Genomic DNA, 18766 nt, shown 5'->3' on the forward strand with positions numbered 1-18766 from the left:
GAATGTTTTTGTGTGTGGTGACAAAGGAAGAAAAATGTTTATGTTCACTTTTTAACATATAAGAATAAAGAATTATTAATTTATTTACTTTTTTAATTGTTTGCTCATTCATTTAAATTAGAACTAGATTTAATATATAAACACTAACTGCTGTGTTCATCTTCTGAAGTAACTGTTGCTTGACGGTCCATGCTTGAAGTAAGCGAGATTGATACTGCCTCACTTGCTCGTTCAGTATCTGTAGAGTTTTGCATTGGCAAAGGGATACACAAATTTGCTGCAGGGCTACAAAAATAAAGATTAAGCTTAAGCCGCAAAACTAAGATCTAAAAGAAAGGAGAAGAAAAAAAGGAAAATTATATTTTTGAGAAACCTTGTATCATTGTATTTTGACAAATTAAAGGAATATCCAAGTTAATTATCTAGGATTGAGTGCATTGGTTTGAAATGATTGTAAACTTTTTGCTAAATTAGTCTTGACTTCCTTGTCTCTAACAGCCAAAATAATCCAATAATTAATTGAAAATGAAGTGAGTTGATTAATTAGACATTACCAAATCAACATTAAAATCTTATTATCTCATTCGCAAACTAGAGTTTATTTTTAAACTTCGAAATTTAAGTGAGGGAATTTTTAGCCTGTTGCATAAAAATTGCCAATTGCATATCACAATGAAATCATGTGTGTTGCTGAATAAAATTTAACAAATGGAAAAAAGTATCACAAATGATTGTTAGAGAATAACATTAACCTTGGCTACCTCAGCAATTGCATACTGCAGAGGAAAGTTGCAAAAGAGGTCCTCTTTAATATTTTTTTACCATTGATGGGAGGAAATATTGATGTGAGTATTTAAAAAACAACACGGATCCCTAAATAACTTTTCACCCTCTTTCATTTATGAAAGGTACGATTTGGACACTAATAGGCATGTTATATTGACACCTCCATATGAAAATGCAAATTGATTAACCCTATGTGGGTATTTCGAACATTATTTTGACTGAAGGGACTGATTCTGCATCCTCCATAACTTTGAATTGGCTTAAATTCTAATCCAAAGTTATTATATTACAGGTGTCTAAAAGAAAATTACAAAAACTAAGAAAGTATCCATAGCCTTGCACCATATCAACCCTAGACCAGGAAGGGTTAAGTTATAGATGTCAAAAGTTAAATACTTACCCGATCACTGATGGATTCTCTGAATCGATACTAAGCTGCTGTGGTGATGCATTTTGCGCACGTTTTCGTAATATTTTCATCTTCTTCTCCTGCTTTTTTCTTTTCTTTTCTTCTTTATCTATTTTGGTTAGATTTTCTGCATCTGCTAGATTATCGACAGCAATAGCCAAAAAAACATTCAACAAAATGTCTGTTAATGTGGTTAAAGAAAAAAGGATAATTTTAGTCATTGGAACAGGTCCTTGTACTTTCATAATTAAAGTTTCTAATCTTTGGCTAACACAAATGTAGTAAGAAAAAAATTTTACTGGTAGAAATTACTGTATGTGTTGCTGGTAAGGTTCAATTCACAATTTTTGTTAGAAAAAAATATGATTAAGTCCAATTTCAGAAAAAAGATACAATTTCCAATTACAACTAAACTGATAAAGTATATAATGGCAACTACACATTCTGGTTTTCCAACACCTCCCCAAGATTTAATTCCATAATACATAACTGCATTCCAGTCTTCACCAGTTAGAATCTAGAAAATGTAACATGAAAGAATGAACAAGAGAAAAAACTAATGTACGGCATCATATCACACAGATTAAATTTATTTCTGGCAGGATAGTAGTTCTATGCAACCAAACAAAACTGCATCCTTCTACTCTACAAATTATCAATTTTATCAAAATAAACTTGTGCTAAACCATGTTCACGGTTTCCTTTAGTATTTTAAAAACATTTTAGAGGCTTTGCAGAGTAAAGAGAGAGTCAATAAAATTAATATTAGAGCAGCTATCATATGAGTGTGCACACCTGAAATACGGTAACAAGAGATCGCCAGAACGAGTTGAAGTTGCTTCTAGGCATTGTAATGTCTTCAAAATTAAATCGTCCTCCAAAGATTTGCATTCCAAGTAATGCAAAGATGAGTATGAACAAGGAAAGTAACAGCAGCAAACTGGCTATAGATTTGATACTGTTGACAAGTGACTCCACCAAGTTGCTCAGTGACTCCCAATATCTACGATGACGATTACACTTTGGAAATACTGATAACATTAATTGCAAATAAAATTAGCCATAAAATTTGCACAACCAAAACTTTTTTAATTTTATCTTTCAACATTTTAAATATCTAAATTACATAGTTTTTTGACTAATAAAAACTTTCTTTTCAGGATTCAGATTTACCAAATATCCAAATAAGTAAAAACACTAACGCAATCTTTAAACAAATTTACACATTGTAAGAATGAGATTACCTGGTTACTTTGAATATACGAAGTAATCGAATACATCGTAGCACGCTGATACCGATTGGCGTTAAACCTGTTGGTACTGTGATGGCCACCTCAAGTAAACTACTAATGACAACCTACAATCAAAACAAAATCACTCTACATTTTTTCGAAATACACAAATCATCAAAAAGTAATTTTCAAGTTAAGCTTGCTTTTTTTCCAACAATCCACTTTCTTAACCATAAACAGATGCAATTATGGAAACATAATGGAAAAAACTTTGTGAAAAATGTGATTCTACTGACTCAAGTTGTCCAAAAGTATAGGTGGTGTGGCATGCAGATGTCCACAGGTTACGTACCAGACAGTCAAATCTGTTGAACAATGAAAGCCAATATCCATGAAAACCAAGGCAGTAGACTTTGAGAAGCATTTCAAAAGTAAATAAACCCAAAAAGAAATAATTTGCGCGATCTAAACATAAACATTCTTTAATTATAAAATTAAAAAAAAGTACTTTTGATTCTCAAAAATATGATTAAAATTGGTTTGTCTTTGAGTGTTCATGCCCATATGTTTTGGGTTTTAATATAACCATTACAACCACACAAAATGAAAAACCTAGAAAACAGATTACGTCAAGTGAGACAAACATGTTTGACAGCTTGCTCAACCCTAACCCTTTTTCTAGTGTTTAGACCATTAACTCTACTGATTGAAACAATGTATTTTTACGGCAGTGATCTTTAAGATTTAGTTGGCAAGTAAAAGCTAGATTCAACACAGAAAATGGTAATATAAACTCTTAGACATACGTAAAAACAAAGTGATGTATTTTGGTTGGTTGTAGTGCTCAACAGCAAGAACCAGCGAATTTAGAAAGACGGCAATGATAACAGCCCAGTAAAAAGTTTGTGATTTGACAACTTTCCGACATATCCTCCGCAAACGATGATGAAACTTGAAAAAACGTTTTCTAAAAAAATATTGATAAAATTGGAATAAGTGCAAAACTGGTTATTTGATTTGCAGATGGATATCGAGTTTATGGATTTGCGGATAGATATCCACTTAAAATAGGAAATATATGACATAATATAAAATTACCATTATAAGATTAAAACGATTAAAGCATAGTGTTACTGTCATTCAAAAATCCAACGTTTATATATCAGTCTACATTAACTGTGAAGTTTGGTGGTCTCAGTCAGTAAGCAAATCTTGAACAAACATTTCAAGGGTAATTGATTTATGACAAGTTGACTCAACTTTTTTAACCATTAGTTACAGACGTACAAACTTTAGATTACACTGTGCACTTTTTTTAACGCCTTCACTCAAATTGGTATTACATTAATATTAGAAAAAAAGAAGAATAACAAAGTACTACGACATGCCATGTATAATGTTTTAAAGGGATATCTAAGCGTCATGAGACTACAACTTTTTTCCTTTACAACAGATTTTTACAGCAGATAAACTAATAAATTCATTTGCCTATAATCTCTATTTAGACATACCAAGCTTTTTTAACACAGATTGTGCAGACAAAAAGCAAACTAACTCACTTGATTTTATCTGATTTGCTTGCTTGTCCCAGTGCATCTTGCAACTTGGGAGTTATATTAATCCCACCATGAAACTCGCTAAGCCGTTTCGACGACCTTTTCCCATTTGCTACAAAAACATTAAGTAAATATAATGTACAATGTATCAAATATAGAATTTGAAATTTTTAACTACAAAGTTTTGTAAAAAAAATTTTAAAATTCTGATACCACTTTACCTAAGTCGAAATCTCGATCTCCACTGTCTTCATCAGGGTTATCTATGTCCTCTAAAAAAAATGAAAATAATACAAAAACAACATTATTATGCTGTTCACAACAAATGCAGTATTTTTTTTCATGTAATTTTATTTTAACATTGCAATTATGTTTTAAGGTATTCTTTGCTTTCAGCTTATTCTGTACAAAACAAATTAATAATTAAAACTTCGCACCTGCTTGTTGAATCCAATCTAAATATCCCTTTACAGCTTCATCAACAAGATGTTTTTCTCTCACTTTCTGAAATTTCCCAGATTTCGTTTGGCGTGCTTTCTCTTTCGCAAATTCACTAAATGAGATATGACACACATAACAGTTAAGCTTAAAGTTATATGCCAAACTCACATTGAAACAAACTCACGTGTATTAGGGTTTACAACATGATGTTTTTATGTTTTTATATTCATTTTTGCCTGAAGACCACAATGCTTACTTCAAAACAACAGCAAACCATAAATAGATTTTATCATTAGATTGATTTAGACTGAAGAAGTATATGAATAGGCAGCACAAGTTGTTGTTTTTAACCAAACCATGCTTCGCTTTGAATTATTCTAATCAGTAAGCTTCGTACTTACCCACTCAGGACACCAAGAACAAGGTTCAACACGAAGAATGAACCCCATATAATGAGTGTGACAAAGTATATCCATATCCAGTAATTTCCCATTGCATCTTCAACCTGTGCACAGATATACACATTACTGCAAATTGAACTAAAGCAGGTGTAGGTGATTGATTTTTTTAAACCTTATTAAAACATAAAAGGTTAGAAAGTTTTACAGGATGTATTAGTGAAGAGCTCTCAGATCAATTACAGTCTTGTCAAAGAAGAAAAGGCTAGGCGTGCAACAATTCACATGCCAAAAAATTTTTCTATGGCGTCCAGGCCATTTTCAATTCTTTAATTACTGTGCTACAACACAGCAGGTTGTTACGACAAGCCTTTTTATGCTTTATGCATGCAGTTAATTAATAATTTTTTGTTGAGATGGAAAAAAATTAATAATTTGTCTTGCTAATACAAAAATTGTTTGGATGAATTTGTTCTCTTGTTTTGATTTATGAAAATGTTAAGGCGAAAAGATAAAAATACTTGCATGCTCAAAAACTTGGTATTAAAAGTCATGCAACAAGAATTTTTATTGTGCGGTTTTGAAAGTTATACAGAATATACCTGTGATGTTTCTATATTTATACAGCAAGTTATTCTTGTCCTACTTAAAATAATAAAAACAACAGAAAAATTAGTTTCATAACAAATTTTAGTGTTTTTTACAGTCTCAGAGAAAATTCTTACATTTGCAAAATTCTTTTTAGGGAATATAATTTAGTTGGCAATAGTTAAAGTCTTTCGCAGCAGTAAAATTATTTAAAATCATAACAGAGGAGGGTATTACGGCAAGCAATTCATGCCTTGTTTTTTGCAAGTAATTCTTTATACGGTGGCCTATTTACCACAGTTTTGCAATATAACATTTCAAATAGTGTCAAGAACAAAAAAAAAACATGTAATAGTCATAACGGAGGAGGGTGTTACAAGAAGCATATTCTGCCCATTTCTTATATTATTTTTCTATATTGCAGACTATTTTAGTGATAGTCTTGCAGTATTACATTTTACCTAGCCTATTTTCATCACCACTTAACCTAATCATAACGAAGGAGGGTGTTATAAAAAATATAATGTGTCTTCTTCTTCACTTGTTTTATAACTATTTAAGCGAAAGATAACCTCACTATGTATTTATTTTTATTATAATCGCATAAAAAAATTTAATTTTACACAAACAATATTGACTTTTACATCTAGGATTTACATCTTACAGCTAGGAGATAATCCAGTCTTGTCATTCTACCACATGCGATTGCACTCACACCCCTCTACACACTTTAACCGAATTGTCTGAAACCAAACTAAATGGCAGCTGATCAAGGGGAATTTGGGTTACCTTTACCTAAGCATCTACCCATTCTTACTGTATTCTTTTTATTTAGTTAAGGTTTATATCACAAGTACAAATTAAATCACACATAGAAATTAAGGTTTTTTAGCCTATGAATTCACACACAATGTTAATATATTAGATTTGTTTTTGCAAAAATAAAAATGCTACAATATAAGGAACTTTATTTTAAAAACTCACAAAGTACATGACATCTGTCCAGCCTTCTAGCGTCACACACGTAAATACCGTCAATCCAGCCAATCCCATGTTGTCGAAACTAGTTATCCCAAAATTTGGTCCTTTCCAAACGTTCTCGCAACTGGTGCCCGGTGGACATTGGAAACCAAACTTATCGCTTGTACTGCAAGGATGTGGTTCCTCGTATATTATACTCTCTAAAAATAGAAAAAAATTGTTACATTTTGCCAAAACAAAGAAATATCGCAGGCTTGGTTTATTCATCATTAAATCAGGACTCAAAAGATTCAAGGTCATCTACATAATTACCATGCTGCGTTCTAACAATCACAATTTACACTTTTTCAGTTAAAAGTGAAAAAAATGTTTCAATGGATTTCACATGCTTTCTATGCCATAGCTGAAAATTTCAATCAGAAAATGGCCAACATGAAGTGCATTAAATGGTAAAAACCTAAAGATCTTCTATGTGGAGAAATTAAACGTTTTAAGGAGTTAGGTTGAATAAATTGATGACAATTGTTTTTGCATTGACTAAATAAATAAACAAAAAAAACAAAAAATTTTTTGCTTACTTGATGTTTTATTGTAGCAAGTGAAGTGAAGTTTGCCCATAAAAAGTTCCACACCAATAATGGCGTATATTATAATTACAAAAACAACTAATAGGGCAATGTAGAACAACGGTATCAGTGCTTTCAAGATTGACGTTAAAACAATCTGTAAACCTAAAAAAATGTAAGGTGATATTAAGCAAACCCATGTTAGAGAATATAAATTAATATCGCAGCAACAATGACCGAAATACTGATCTATTATTTTCTGTTTTTGTAACCCTGAGGTAGCAAACTATTTTTTTGCTAGGTACCAAAAGCAAATAATAACACATCTGTTTACAAAAGCAAAATTTCATAATAGAAATAATATATATCTATGACTACATAAAATTTTTAGCAGATCCATTTTATTAGGCCCTACTTGGGGTTTACAAAATCATCAATCAAATGGAATATTAAATAAGTACAGAAAGCCATCAATGTCTATTATCAGTTTATAAAACAATAACTTACTTGGTACACCAGAAACTACACGTAGTGGTCTTAGTACGCGAAAAGCTCGCAATGCTTTGACGTCTAATTCTATATATTTTTCGAAAATTAAAGTAAGAAATCTAAAGAAAAAATTCGTAAAATAAACTTTTTTTATCTCTATACCAGTGTGTTTATAACATGGGCAAGTTACCCTTTAGGCAGTTAGTCTCCTCTCTCATTTCAAAATAAAGACACAAGTAAACAATAACTCACCCTATAATAACTATTGAAAAATCTAAAATATTCCATGCGTTTCGAAGATAAGCACCCGGATGGAATGCAAAACCATAAGCAATTATCTTCAGCATTGCTTCAATAGTAAAAACTACAATAAAAAAATACTCGGCTTTCTCCTATAAAAGAAATATAAAAAAAACAATAGTCAAATCTTGTCAATACAACAAAGGTTACACTTTTGCTTAGCTTTAATTATTAAAACAATATGAAGAAAAAAACATTTTGGCCAGGGATCTTTTATAATAATATATAATGTTACTTTTGTGTATGTGAAAGGCAATTATTTACTGTATTTCCCTGGGTCTATTTTTTGTATCCCCAGGGCATTGGCATTACAATTTAAAACTTCACAACTTTTTTTTGCCTTCTTAGTCCCTGTGTCTTGAAAAGTTAGTTCTTTGTCAAGCTTTAATGGCTTGTTTTTTAAGATGGGCTGATGTTTTTGAACTGCAAATCACTTACTTAAAACATTGGCGTCATCTTTACTTACTTAAAACACGTCAACGTAAATACATACATTATCGATACATATTAACAAATATTGTAGCTGTTTTGCGCTATCATGGCACACTTTGTTGTTGGATTAATTATTTGCTTAGCGATTTGTTTACTATGTTTTTTTAGCTATATTTATATTTTATAGAAAAAATAATTTGAGTCGATACAGTTAAACTGTTTTTGGGTCGGAAATACTGGGAAAATTAAAAATTGTTGAAAAATCATAACTCAAAATATTGTGCTTGGCAAGAATTGCAAAGCTCAGTCAGTAAAGAGAAAACAAATATTTTTTTAAGGACGGCCCAGCCATGTCACATTTTCTTTTTTTTATTCTATCCTTAGTTATTTATACAAATCAGTCTTACACAAACAAAAAAAACTGTTATCTACAACATTTCGGCCCTTTATTTGGATTTTTTTTAAATTAACAAATCTATTTAATTTATAATTCCTTTATATTTTTTATTTTATAATGTTTTTCCAGTCAGTTCTTTTAGAACTAAAATGGCTATAAGTGAATTGTTGCACTAGCATTACTAGTCATACAAGTTAGTCTAATATAACACACGAAATGTAGCTTTACATTCTGCAAAAAGGATAACAATAAATTCATGCAAAGCCTAATACATTCTACCCCTGCAATCAAAGTAATTGTAGTGTTGTATGTTGTAACTCTTCACAAATATATTTTAGCATGTTAAAACATGTTTACAATCACCAATGACTTTGTGCAGGTTGTGTGGTCTTTAAAGAGTTTCGTAAATTGACAAAATGAAAAAGTAAAATTAGTATATATAATGATGTTAATGGAATTGATATCTTGACATATTAGTGTCTAACCAAATCACTAGATGTATTCCCAGTCTGGAAACACAAGTTTTGCTTATGTAAGAAAAACCAAATAAAACTTAGCTTGCTTAGAAAAATGTGCAATAGAAGGATCAAAATTATCATAACATTTTACTCACCATTCTTTCGTTTGTAATTGATGTGTCCCCATTTGGTAGTGGTTCTGTGGCAGCAAGAACCGCACATGTTGCAAATATATTTGCCAATATGAAGAAATCAAATGGTCTAGTTTTTAGTGTTAAAGAGAATAAAAAGCAAACCTGCACTAAAACTAACTACATATACTAAGAAGCATCATCTGTAAACAAAAAAGGTTTAAAAGAGATAAAACATAATTTCTATTCAAACTCTTTATTGCATATTGACCAGTTGTTCTTTCGTTCTAATGCGCTATTGCTCTTTTTGAGGTTAAAGTTAGGCTCCAAAAATTTCAAATCTAACACAAACGTTTAATAAAGTAATAGAGTTTTATTTAAAGTTTAAACAAAAACACAGAAGTAGTGCCACTGTATGTTAAAGTAAGGGTCTTATCTGTGACACTATACTAAGACTTACTACCAACATGGATGTTGCTTGTTATTGTTGAGCATTTTTTGTTTATAAAAAAGTATGGAGTAAGATTATCATTTAGGTCAATGAAGAAATCCCTTTTAATTTTAAAGTTTACAAAAACCCGTGTTGGAAGAAAAACCTATCCACACACCTTCAAATTTTGTAAACATTCTTAATAATCCAGTGACATGTTCAAAAGCCTTATTTTGAACAGTAAACATTTTGATTGTATATTTAAAACACAAGGAAAACTGGTATAAGGGATGCTTTCGACAAGTACAGGAGGCTAAAAAAACTGCATTAACCCCTCCGAAACAAAAAGCATTTAACATTGGTCGTTTTTTCCCCAGAGGTGGGCAGTGGGAAACCTTAACTTTTGCGCGGGTTGTGACGAACCCAGGACAGTATTGTGCATGTTCTTTTCCAGAAATGGAAAGTAGATACAGAACACATCTAGCAAAGGCAACTAAAACCTCTAAATATTGCATGAAATTGAAATTCTTTTTATCTTTACACAGTGAAATTAAGCACTACAATCAGTTACTGTTTGTAACTTAAAGAGAAATTCTTTTGCTGTAAGTATTGTTAAATTAAGTTTTAATTGATCTTTTCATGAAATTTACATGCTTTTTTAAAATAACTAACAGGCACACTCAAGAGCAGAGTTTAAAAAAAAACAAGGCACATTTATGATTGCATCTATGTACGCAATATTAGTGAAAATTTATCTGATGTAATATGTGGAGTTAAAACTTGCTTGACAAGATACTTAATTTCAAAATAACGGTATGTAAGTATTTATATACATTTTATGTGATGTTCTTTTTTTTAGAATATAAAAAATATAAAAAAATTATATGAGTTTACAATGTTATTTTAACAGCCATATATTTTTTAATCACATACACTAACTACAACAACATATAAGGAGAAAAGAATGAAAATTTTAAAGCTAATTAAATAATTAATTCAGGAATTTTAAATTATTTCCCGGTGACTTTAGAGGATAAAATCCGAAGGCCTTTATCCTTTAGAGATTTTTGCTACATTATTATGTTTAACATCTTGATAAAAGGTTTTCTATAATGTAAATGTTTCATAAAGGCAGAGTTCAACTTTAAATAAAAAATATTTAGATTGAAAATGAACGCAACAAAATTAACAGCTTTGGTATAGCAAAATGAACTGAATATGGTGGCAGTCAATAACACCGCGGAATAACCATCAGTGTTGACATTTGTTATTTTTTCATAGACATGAGAACAGTTGGTGCTAACAAAACATTTCTACTAGTTAATAAAAACAGAGTTGTAAACACAAAGAGATTTTAGCCATGGTTAAGAATAATACGATGACAGATTTATTAATCACCGAAGACAATGGCTTTTGCCTAAATACTCACTAGAATATATGAGCCGACAAAAATAATGGAAGACAATGAGCAACAGTTTTTAAGTGGGAGCTTAAACTTCTGTGTAACCACTTGAAAAAAAATAGGTACATCGTAATCAAAAGTTTATAAAAAAAAACAATTTCATTCTTAAAAACTTAACCGATTAATTAGCACTCAAAAAAAATTTTAAAAAACTTATCTTTTTTAAAAACAATATTTGTTTATCAAAATAAAACCACTAAGGAAATAAAATCTTACCACTACCCTTTAAGAAAAGCAACTGAATCATTTGCAAATACAAGCCTGTTCTGTCATTTCCCTTACCCAACATTATGTGCAAAAATTAATTTTATGCAGGTAATAATATATTATTTTGTTTATAACAAACCCTAGGTCAATCACGTATTTTTAACAAATTTCATTTCTGGGTTAGTTTTACAGGAGTAATTCTATACTTGCAAAAGTGTTAACAAGTCATGGTCACTGCCCTTCCTGTTTCACACCTTTAAAGATGGACACAACTTCAGGGTTTTTTTCATCAACAAACATATTTGAACTAATCAAATGGTAAAGAAGTAATTCGTACATACAGCATGAAAATTACTATATGTGTCCATTTATAAATTCTCACCTAAAACAACAAACAAGTTTCATAATGCTTTTATTAGCATTTACCAGGTCAAAGATTCTCTGAGTTTTTAAATACCCATTATTTCTCAATTGGTATTATTTAATCTATGCCTAAACACTTTACAATGGCTAAAACGTTCTCTATAAAGTGCACAATATAAATTAATTTTTGCATGCAGTGATGTCAACATTACTTTTCCAAATTAAAAACTACAAGTTTAAAGTTTATCTAAAAATGCAGAGTTCCCACTTCCCGTTTTTTAATGAGATTCAGGAGAATCTTAGCTATTTTTTAGGAGATTTAACAGCTGATTTTAGGAGATTTAATAGCTGATAATTAGGAGATTTTAAAAAAATTTGAATTAGTGAAAGTGTAACAAGTGAACAAGAAAGACAAATTGTATTCATCAGGTTAGCTGATGCAAAATATAAATGTATTAGATTTATATTATACAAACTGCTCTAGAAAATTAATGCTATTTTCTTAATTATATTTTTGTTGTTTGTAAATGTTCCAGATTACAGTATCACGAGGTCAAAATTATGTTTACCAAAAAAGGTTGCTGTTAATAGAGGTTTGAAGGAAAGAAGATTGATTAAACCACTGTATTTACGCAAATATATACTTTTCTCTAGATTCTTGTCGTTAGACCATTCCTAACAGGAATAGTTTTTTCACAAGTAAAATAAGTTGAATGTCAAATTATTTTTTTAATGTAAAGGTTTTGCTCTACTGTATTATATTGAACCAAGAAATAAACCCAGAGAAGCTAAGAAGTCTTAATGCTAATGTATATTCTTCCTTTAATACATAACATGCTGCTGAGCAAAGAAAAAACTACATTAAGTCTAAATCACATGACCCTAACATCAGTTGAGACAAAAAATCAAAAATAATCAGTTGATCTTCTTAACCAGGATCAAGACTACAGTGTTCGTTAAATCACAATGAATCACATTGCTAGTAGGTCAGTCATCAAAAAAAAAGTTGAACACAAAAACATATTATTTCATACTTAATTAATTGCTTAGGTTACACTCAAACTTTTTTTAAATTAACCAAGTGTTTCTTTGATATGTCTAAATTACAGCTATCAATTACACTTAATATGCAATTAATTAAGATAAGAATTAGCGCATCTTTTTTTACCACCTCACATTTGTTACCTGTTACTTTGTACAGATAATAAAAAAATAGAGAAATAAACAACAAATATAAAAATAAGAGGTATATATGAGACGTAAACATTTGTTTCAAAATATTACAAACACAGGGACGCACAGGGGAGAATTGCTGGGAAACAATAAAATAAGTATTTTAAATCCAAGACAACAAGATTAATGTTAATTGGATGAGCACCTGTTCCTTTTATTTCAAAGAAGTTTTTTATTCTTATGATGATCTCAGCCTTAGGCAACCTTTTATAAACAGCTTGGTATGTTATTTAACTTTATAAGCAAAAAAAAAATCAGGATAAAGAAAAATTATAATATATAGCATGTAGGTAACACTTGATATATATGATTAAAAAAAACTTTTGAATGCCTGTTTTGGAGGTATGATATAAATGATATTTATGATATATTTTCTAAAGGAATCCTGACGTGCAGTCTTTCTAACTCAATTTGCCATTCCATTGTCTGTTTTAGTTAACTTGTTTCTCAGCATACATTTCAATCAAATCAAAATCAGCAAAGAAAAGGATAAGAATAGAGTGGAAAAAATATTAAAATAATCATATTGATACAGTTCCACTAATAGACAACATTTTTGAAACATTTTCCCATCTGGTTAATGGCAGTAAAAACTAATATAAAACAGTTTTTTTAAATTTGATTTGTTAGTCAACAAATTGGCTCCTTCCTGACATTAATACATCAGTTTGATGTAATTAACGCAATGCAATTATTTAATATCAATAAGCCATTACAGCGTACTATGAGATCCAATAACTTGGACACAGATGGAAATACTGCATTTTCTACCTGAGACTAAAATGAAGCAAATTTCCCAAAGCTGAGTCAATCAACTTGTTTTAGAACTGACAGGAAAAAAAACATAATCAGAAAGAATTTAAATCCCAACATCTTCTTATTAACTGTTAATAAAAACACCTAGTGTATGTCAAGCTCGACACAAAATTACATTTTGACCCAAAATATATCCTAATCTTGTTAGAAGAACATTAAAACAGGATCTTGTATATCATTGACAAAATTTAATAAAAAATGCTGACATTAGCAATGGTAAACTTAAATAGACAATAATTTATAAATAAACCTAGTTTCATTGAAGACAAGGGTAATGGTCTAAATGACACACTTGTTTCTGGGTTTACTAAATAAATTTCATCTTTGATTTATACATTTTTTAACAAGTCTCTTCTGTCTAAAACAGTGATTTAAGGTTATAACCATTTTTTAAACAGCAAAAAAATTATTTTATGCCTTGTGCTTCTTTCCCTTATACACATAAGGGAAAGAAGCACTTTAACCTTGATACCATCATAATGTATTTTCAGGTAAATATAACCTCAGTTATTTATTTTCCATTGGGTTTACAGATGATTGCACACACAATTATTTTGGCTTCTTTGTTATGAGGTGTCGATTTGTTAAAATAATTGAGACAATCAGTGAAAAATCTGATCATATTTTAATTTTTTTGACTGTTAACTGTAAATAATTGTTCCCGTGCCTACAAATTGGTAGGATTGGGGAAAAAAACTAATTGTTCACAATGTGAAACTAATGCACAAGCACAAATCTGTGTGAAATTTGTGTCTCTTTTCTAATTAGCCTACAATTATGATACTTAAACAGACCAATTATCACCAATTATGTAACCTTTGTAAACATTTTTTTAGATTTTTATTTATTATATAAATTTACTTATTCTAAAACTTACAGAGAGTTCTTCTCTGTTCTAAGCATAACATTACATACTTAACCATTATTTTTAAAAGAAACTTTATATAAACATTTTGCTGCTATTGTGTATATAAAAAAGTAAATTAAATAATATATATACCAGCAAATACAAAAATGATGTGTTAATTTTGATAAACAAATAAAGATCCATTACATAAACGAATAAAAACAAAGATTTACATTCTTTTTATGTAAACAAAACATAGAAAAATCAAATATTATATGCCTAGTGCTTGTGCAAATAAGTTTATGTAAATAATTCAAGATATGGAGCTATGTGTATCCAGATATATACTAAAACATGTTATAGTAATAATATCAAACCAGTGATTCTAACAGAAATCAGAATTATCATTTAGATCTTAGATTAGATCTTAGATTTACTAGAAAGTTAGCTATTAGCAGCTGGACCTTAAAATAAAAAAGAAATATGTAGCTAGTAGAAAAAGATACTTCCATTCAACTATAGCAATGCATGCTCGCCTTAAGGGATTGCTAACAGTCAAACAACATAGTGCCCTTTTTGGTCGGAGGTTATGCCCAACATTTGCAGTTGCTTTCTTTTTTGCAGTCACTGTAGCGCCAGGGACGCCGCCACTCGTAGTATTATTCAACCGCTGAATTTGATTATAACTAAATGGATCTATAGATCCATTTGCTGGAGTATTGTTTTCTTCCATTTTAAAACATATTGCTCAGGATGGATGTTTGCTTCAGTGTGTTATCTTTTCTTTGTTCGACCAATATATGACTGATAGCAGAAAATAAGTATCATAATATGCTTATAATTTTTCTCTATTCTATAATTAATACTAACATGTATTAGTGCAATAAAATATAAAAATGCTCCAAGTAACATCCAAAACTATTCACGTGTAAAGCCAACCACAAATTATAATAGCAAGCTAACTAGCTAAACATGGCATATTTTACATTGCTCTTTATTATATTACCTGGGATTTAACGCTCTTGTTTTTAAATTACGAATAAAAGAAAGAACAGGTTAAATATAAATTAATCGTTTGAACAGGTGTATAAGACTATACGAAGGAATTTCTGTACCCAGCTGTAGTTCCCGATAGATATTATTACAACTGCATCCAAAGCACTTGGCCATTTGCTTTGCTCTGTGTTCCGATGTTTTTAAATCTCATTTTAGTAAGTAATTGGAAGTACGGGAATTAAGTAGACTTATAATCTAATGTGATTTTAGTAAATATAACAATAAAATATAATAATGTCAATAAGTTGCAAAATGTTAAACAAAACTTTCAAATTAACATAGTTTCGTTATTAAAACACAATTAGAAATATTTATATGTGTTCATATAGAGAATGTTTTACCCCCGTCTGGATTAAGCATGTTTATATACTCGACAGAATGATACAGATTTAAGTGGTTTATGACCCTGAGTAATTTACAGACCAAACCTGTTCGGCGTCCCTTTTCCCCGCACTTGCTCCAATCGTTATATGTCTGTAGAAAATACCGCCAAAAATAATAACATTTCTTTTCGTTCCGATTTGATTTACAACGAGATTTCATTCTGTCGCCACAACTAATACAATATATATAGTATGTAAAGTCCTTTTAGTAGTATTTATTAAAAATTTACCATTACAACCTCCCAGTCAAAAAACCTCGCATGCGTTGCATTATTTTCAAAGCACGCATTCTTCATCTTCTTTTTCTTCTTCATCCATGTATGACGTCACATAGAGTGATGTTTTTCTTTAAAACTAACCAAAAAAAAATGATAACATGTCAGAAAAAAATGTTTTGAAACATCAGACCGTGCGATGTGTATTTAAGAAATATTTTCTCAATTTTTAATTATTAATCATTATTTTTTGAAACAATTAACTTATAGCCCGCCTTTTTTATTTTATTTTAATATAAGACCTCGCATAATATCCAGATATAAAATCCATTTCCAGAATAAGTTGTCGAGATATATATGCTAAAGAAATGCAAAAATCTACCCAGTCAAACTATGCAAGAATATATAAACACAAATTTTGAGTACCAAAAAACAAAAAAACAAAATCTGGCCCGATGCTATTTTTTAAAAAAGTAAACACGGAAATCGACAGATGATTCAAAACTATATCTACATATAGTTCTTCTAAAGGGGCTTGGTAAAAGTAAATCAAAATTTTGTCTAAACGTTAACAAGCTAATTCACCGCCTCAATAAGCGTTAAATTGGGGAAAAAAGGGAGAGGATATCAGAGGAAACCGTGATTGATATCAGAGTAGAGAGTGATATCAGAGGAGAGGGTGGCATCAGAGTAGAGAGTGATATCAAAGGAGAGGGCGATATCACAGGTACATATTTTTATAATCTTATCTCGCGTCCTAATAGTATGAACGTTGCAGCAACCCAGCCTCCTTGTGATAATGGTTTTTGGCGCGAAAATCTGGAAGCGAGGATAGAAAGTATCAAAAAGCTCTGAAGTGGAGATTGTCTTCGATCAAGTGGAAATTGTAAAAGTAGTTCCCAACCTGGTGCAATAAAAAATCTGAAATAAGACAAAAAAAGGGGGCTGGGAGCAAGGGGGCAGTGTTTTCTAGTGAACAAACACACGCGTTGATTCCCGTGCTTTTTTTATAAATAAATAAGTAAATTCGTTAACATTCGATTGTGTGTAGTGCAATCAATCAATGAAACCATGGAGGATGAAACAGAAAGATATGCCTACTTTTGTTGATAGATCGTCATTTCGATTTTAAATTTGATAAACACGTAACAGATGCCCAATTTTTTTCCATCCACTCGCAAGCTTTTTTTTACTTGATGACGCAACGTTTCTCGTCAGTGCTCGTGAGAATATAGTTACTTCGCCTACGTTAAACACTCGTTTGTAGATATGGTCATCGCGTCGACTTTTTGTAACTTTTAGATGTTGTGAGAAAAACTGTTCACTCTTACATAAGTTGCAGCGGATGTGTTAACCGTGCTCCACATCTAAAGCAACCCCTTTACGAAGAGTGTGTGCTGCGAAGAGTGCTGCTTTTTCACGGACATACCTTAGCTTACATGTAAACAAAGCATCAGCTTTTGCACAAATCAGAGAGCTTAAAACGACAATATGTTTTTCGCGCTAATTTACGTGAAATCTTTATTAGACAACATGAAGTTAAAGATGATTTAATTTCTTTGAAATACGAAGAATCTGTAACCACACAGCTTACAGTGAATGAAAAAAATAAATAAAAATTCAAAAGCAGAGATTATACATAATAGCAACATTTATCAAAATCTTCCTTATTCTAGAACTTATGTAATTTTCAAAAACGTGACTTTAACTCTAAAGATTGATATTTATTGACGTGTCAACCCAACGAAGAAAGAAAAACGTGATTTTGGTATTCCCCAGTAGATAGTCAAAAACCACAAGCAACAGTTACAGAGAGAAATTCAAATGTTTTTGAATCAGTATGCAATGTTATGATCAAGCTATAATTGGGTCGGAGTTTTTACCAGCTATTTCCAGATGAAAATTAAGTGGTCTGCTGTTATAGCCTGCCCGAGACAGGACGGTATTCTAGACAGATGCTAACTTTAGTTACAGTTGCTAGGCTACATAAATCTAAAGTAAAACCGAGAAACATATTTTTTTCTCGTATAAAAAGTAAACGCCAAAGTGATTCCCAGCGTCTGTGAAACATCTCGCTGTACTGATGTAGAGAGAGGACAGACGCTACAGATAACAAATAGATAACAAACTTGGGGTGTGCACGAATGCTTCTTTTGCGAGTAAAAGTAAAAACCTCGTGGTGTTTTCTAACACAATCACAAGAAATCAATCAAATCTTATAAAACAAACAAAACCTATATGTAATTTCAAACAGCAATGAAGGTCAAGGGTTTATAGCATGTTTTCGCATACTTTTGGAAGATGACTAGATTTAGCACTTAAGGTGTGTCGCATATGAAACAATAGTGTGCGATGCGTTGTCTTTGTCACTTCAAATCTCCCGTCTCGTATTTCGTCAACTGGATTACTTCAATATCACATCATGTTTGTTGTGAAAATATCTCTCTAGATAATCATGGTATGTCCAGATATTGTCTTTTGACACCCAGCCAACTTTTAAGACTGAAGTGTTTCAGAAAGTTAAAGCAGGAGATATTACAAAGTTGATCAATTTTTCGAATTGTGTATTTTTTACGTAAGTAACGGATAA

At 30.7% G+C, this 18766-nt stretch overlaps 1 protein-coding gene across 1 annotated transcript in view; it reads right to left on the bottom strand.

Moving 5' to 3' along the window:
• The window catches only part of LOC130624947 (voltage-dependent L-type calcium channel subunit alpha-1D-like), a 31280-nt gene extending 15879 nt beyond the window's left edge, over positions 1-15401 (bottom strand). The window contains exons 1-17 of the mRNA XM_057440009.1: positions 15029-15401; positions 9189-9294; positions 7699-7838; positions 7465-7565; positions 6970-7122; positions 6395-6591; positions 4826-4929; positions 4421-4536; positions 4205-4255; positions 3987-4095; positions 3234-3394; positions 2780-2892; positions 2440-2552; positions 1991-2198; positions 1589-1712; positions 1187-1376; positions 149-285 (exon numbers count right to left, since the gene is read on the bottom strand). Of these exons, the coding sequence (XP_057295992.1) occupies positions 149-285; positions 1187-1376; positions 1589-1712; positions 1991-2198; positions 2440-2552; positions 2780-2892; positions 3234-3394; positions 3987-4095; positions 4205-4255; positions 4421-4536; positions 4826-4929; positions 6395-6591; positions 6970-7122; positions 7465-7565; positions 7699-7838; positions 9189-9294; positions 15029-15255 (2350 nt within the window). The 5' untranslated portion in view covers positions 15256-15401. The remainder of the gene's footprint in view (positions 1-148; positions 286-1186; positions 1377-1588; positions 1713-1990; positions 2199-2439; positions 2553-2779; positions 2893-3233; positions 3395-3986; positions 4096-4204; positions 4256-4420; positions 4537-4825; positions 4930-6394; positions 6592-6969; positions 7123-7464; positions 7566-7698; positions 7839-9188; positions 9295-15028) is intronic.
• Positions 15402-18766: the final 3365 nt, after the last annotated feature.

Source organism: Hydractinia symbiolongicarpus, chromosome 14 (assembly GCF_029227915.1).
Source record: "Hydractinia symbiolongicarpus strain clone_291-10 chromosome 14, HSymV2.1, whole genome shotgun sequence".
Lineage (NCBI taxonomy): Eukaryota > Metazoa > Cnidaria > Hydrozoa > Anthoathecata > Hydractiniidae > Hydractinia > Hydractinia symbiolongicarpus.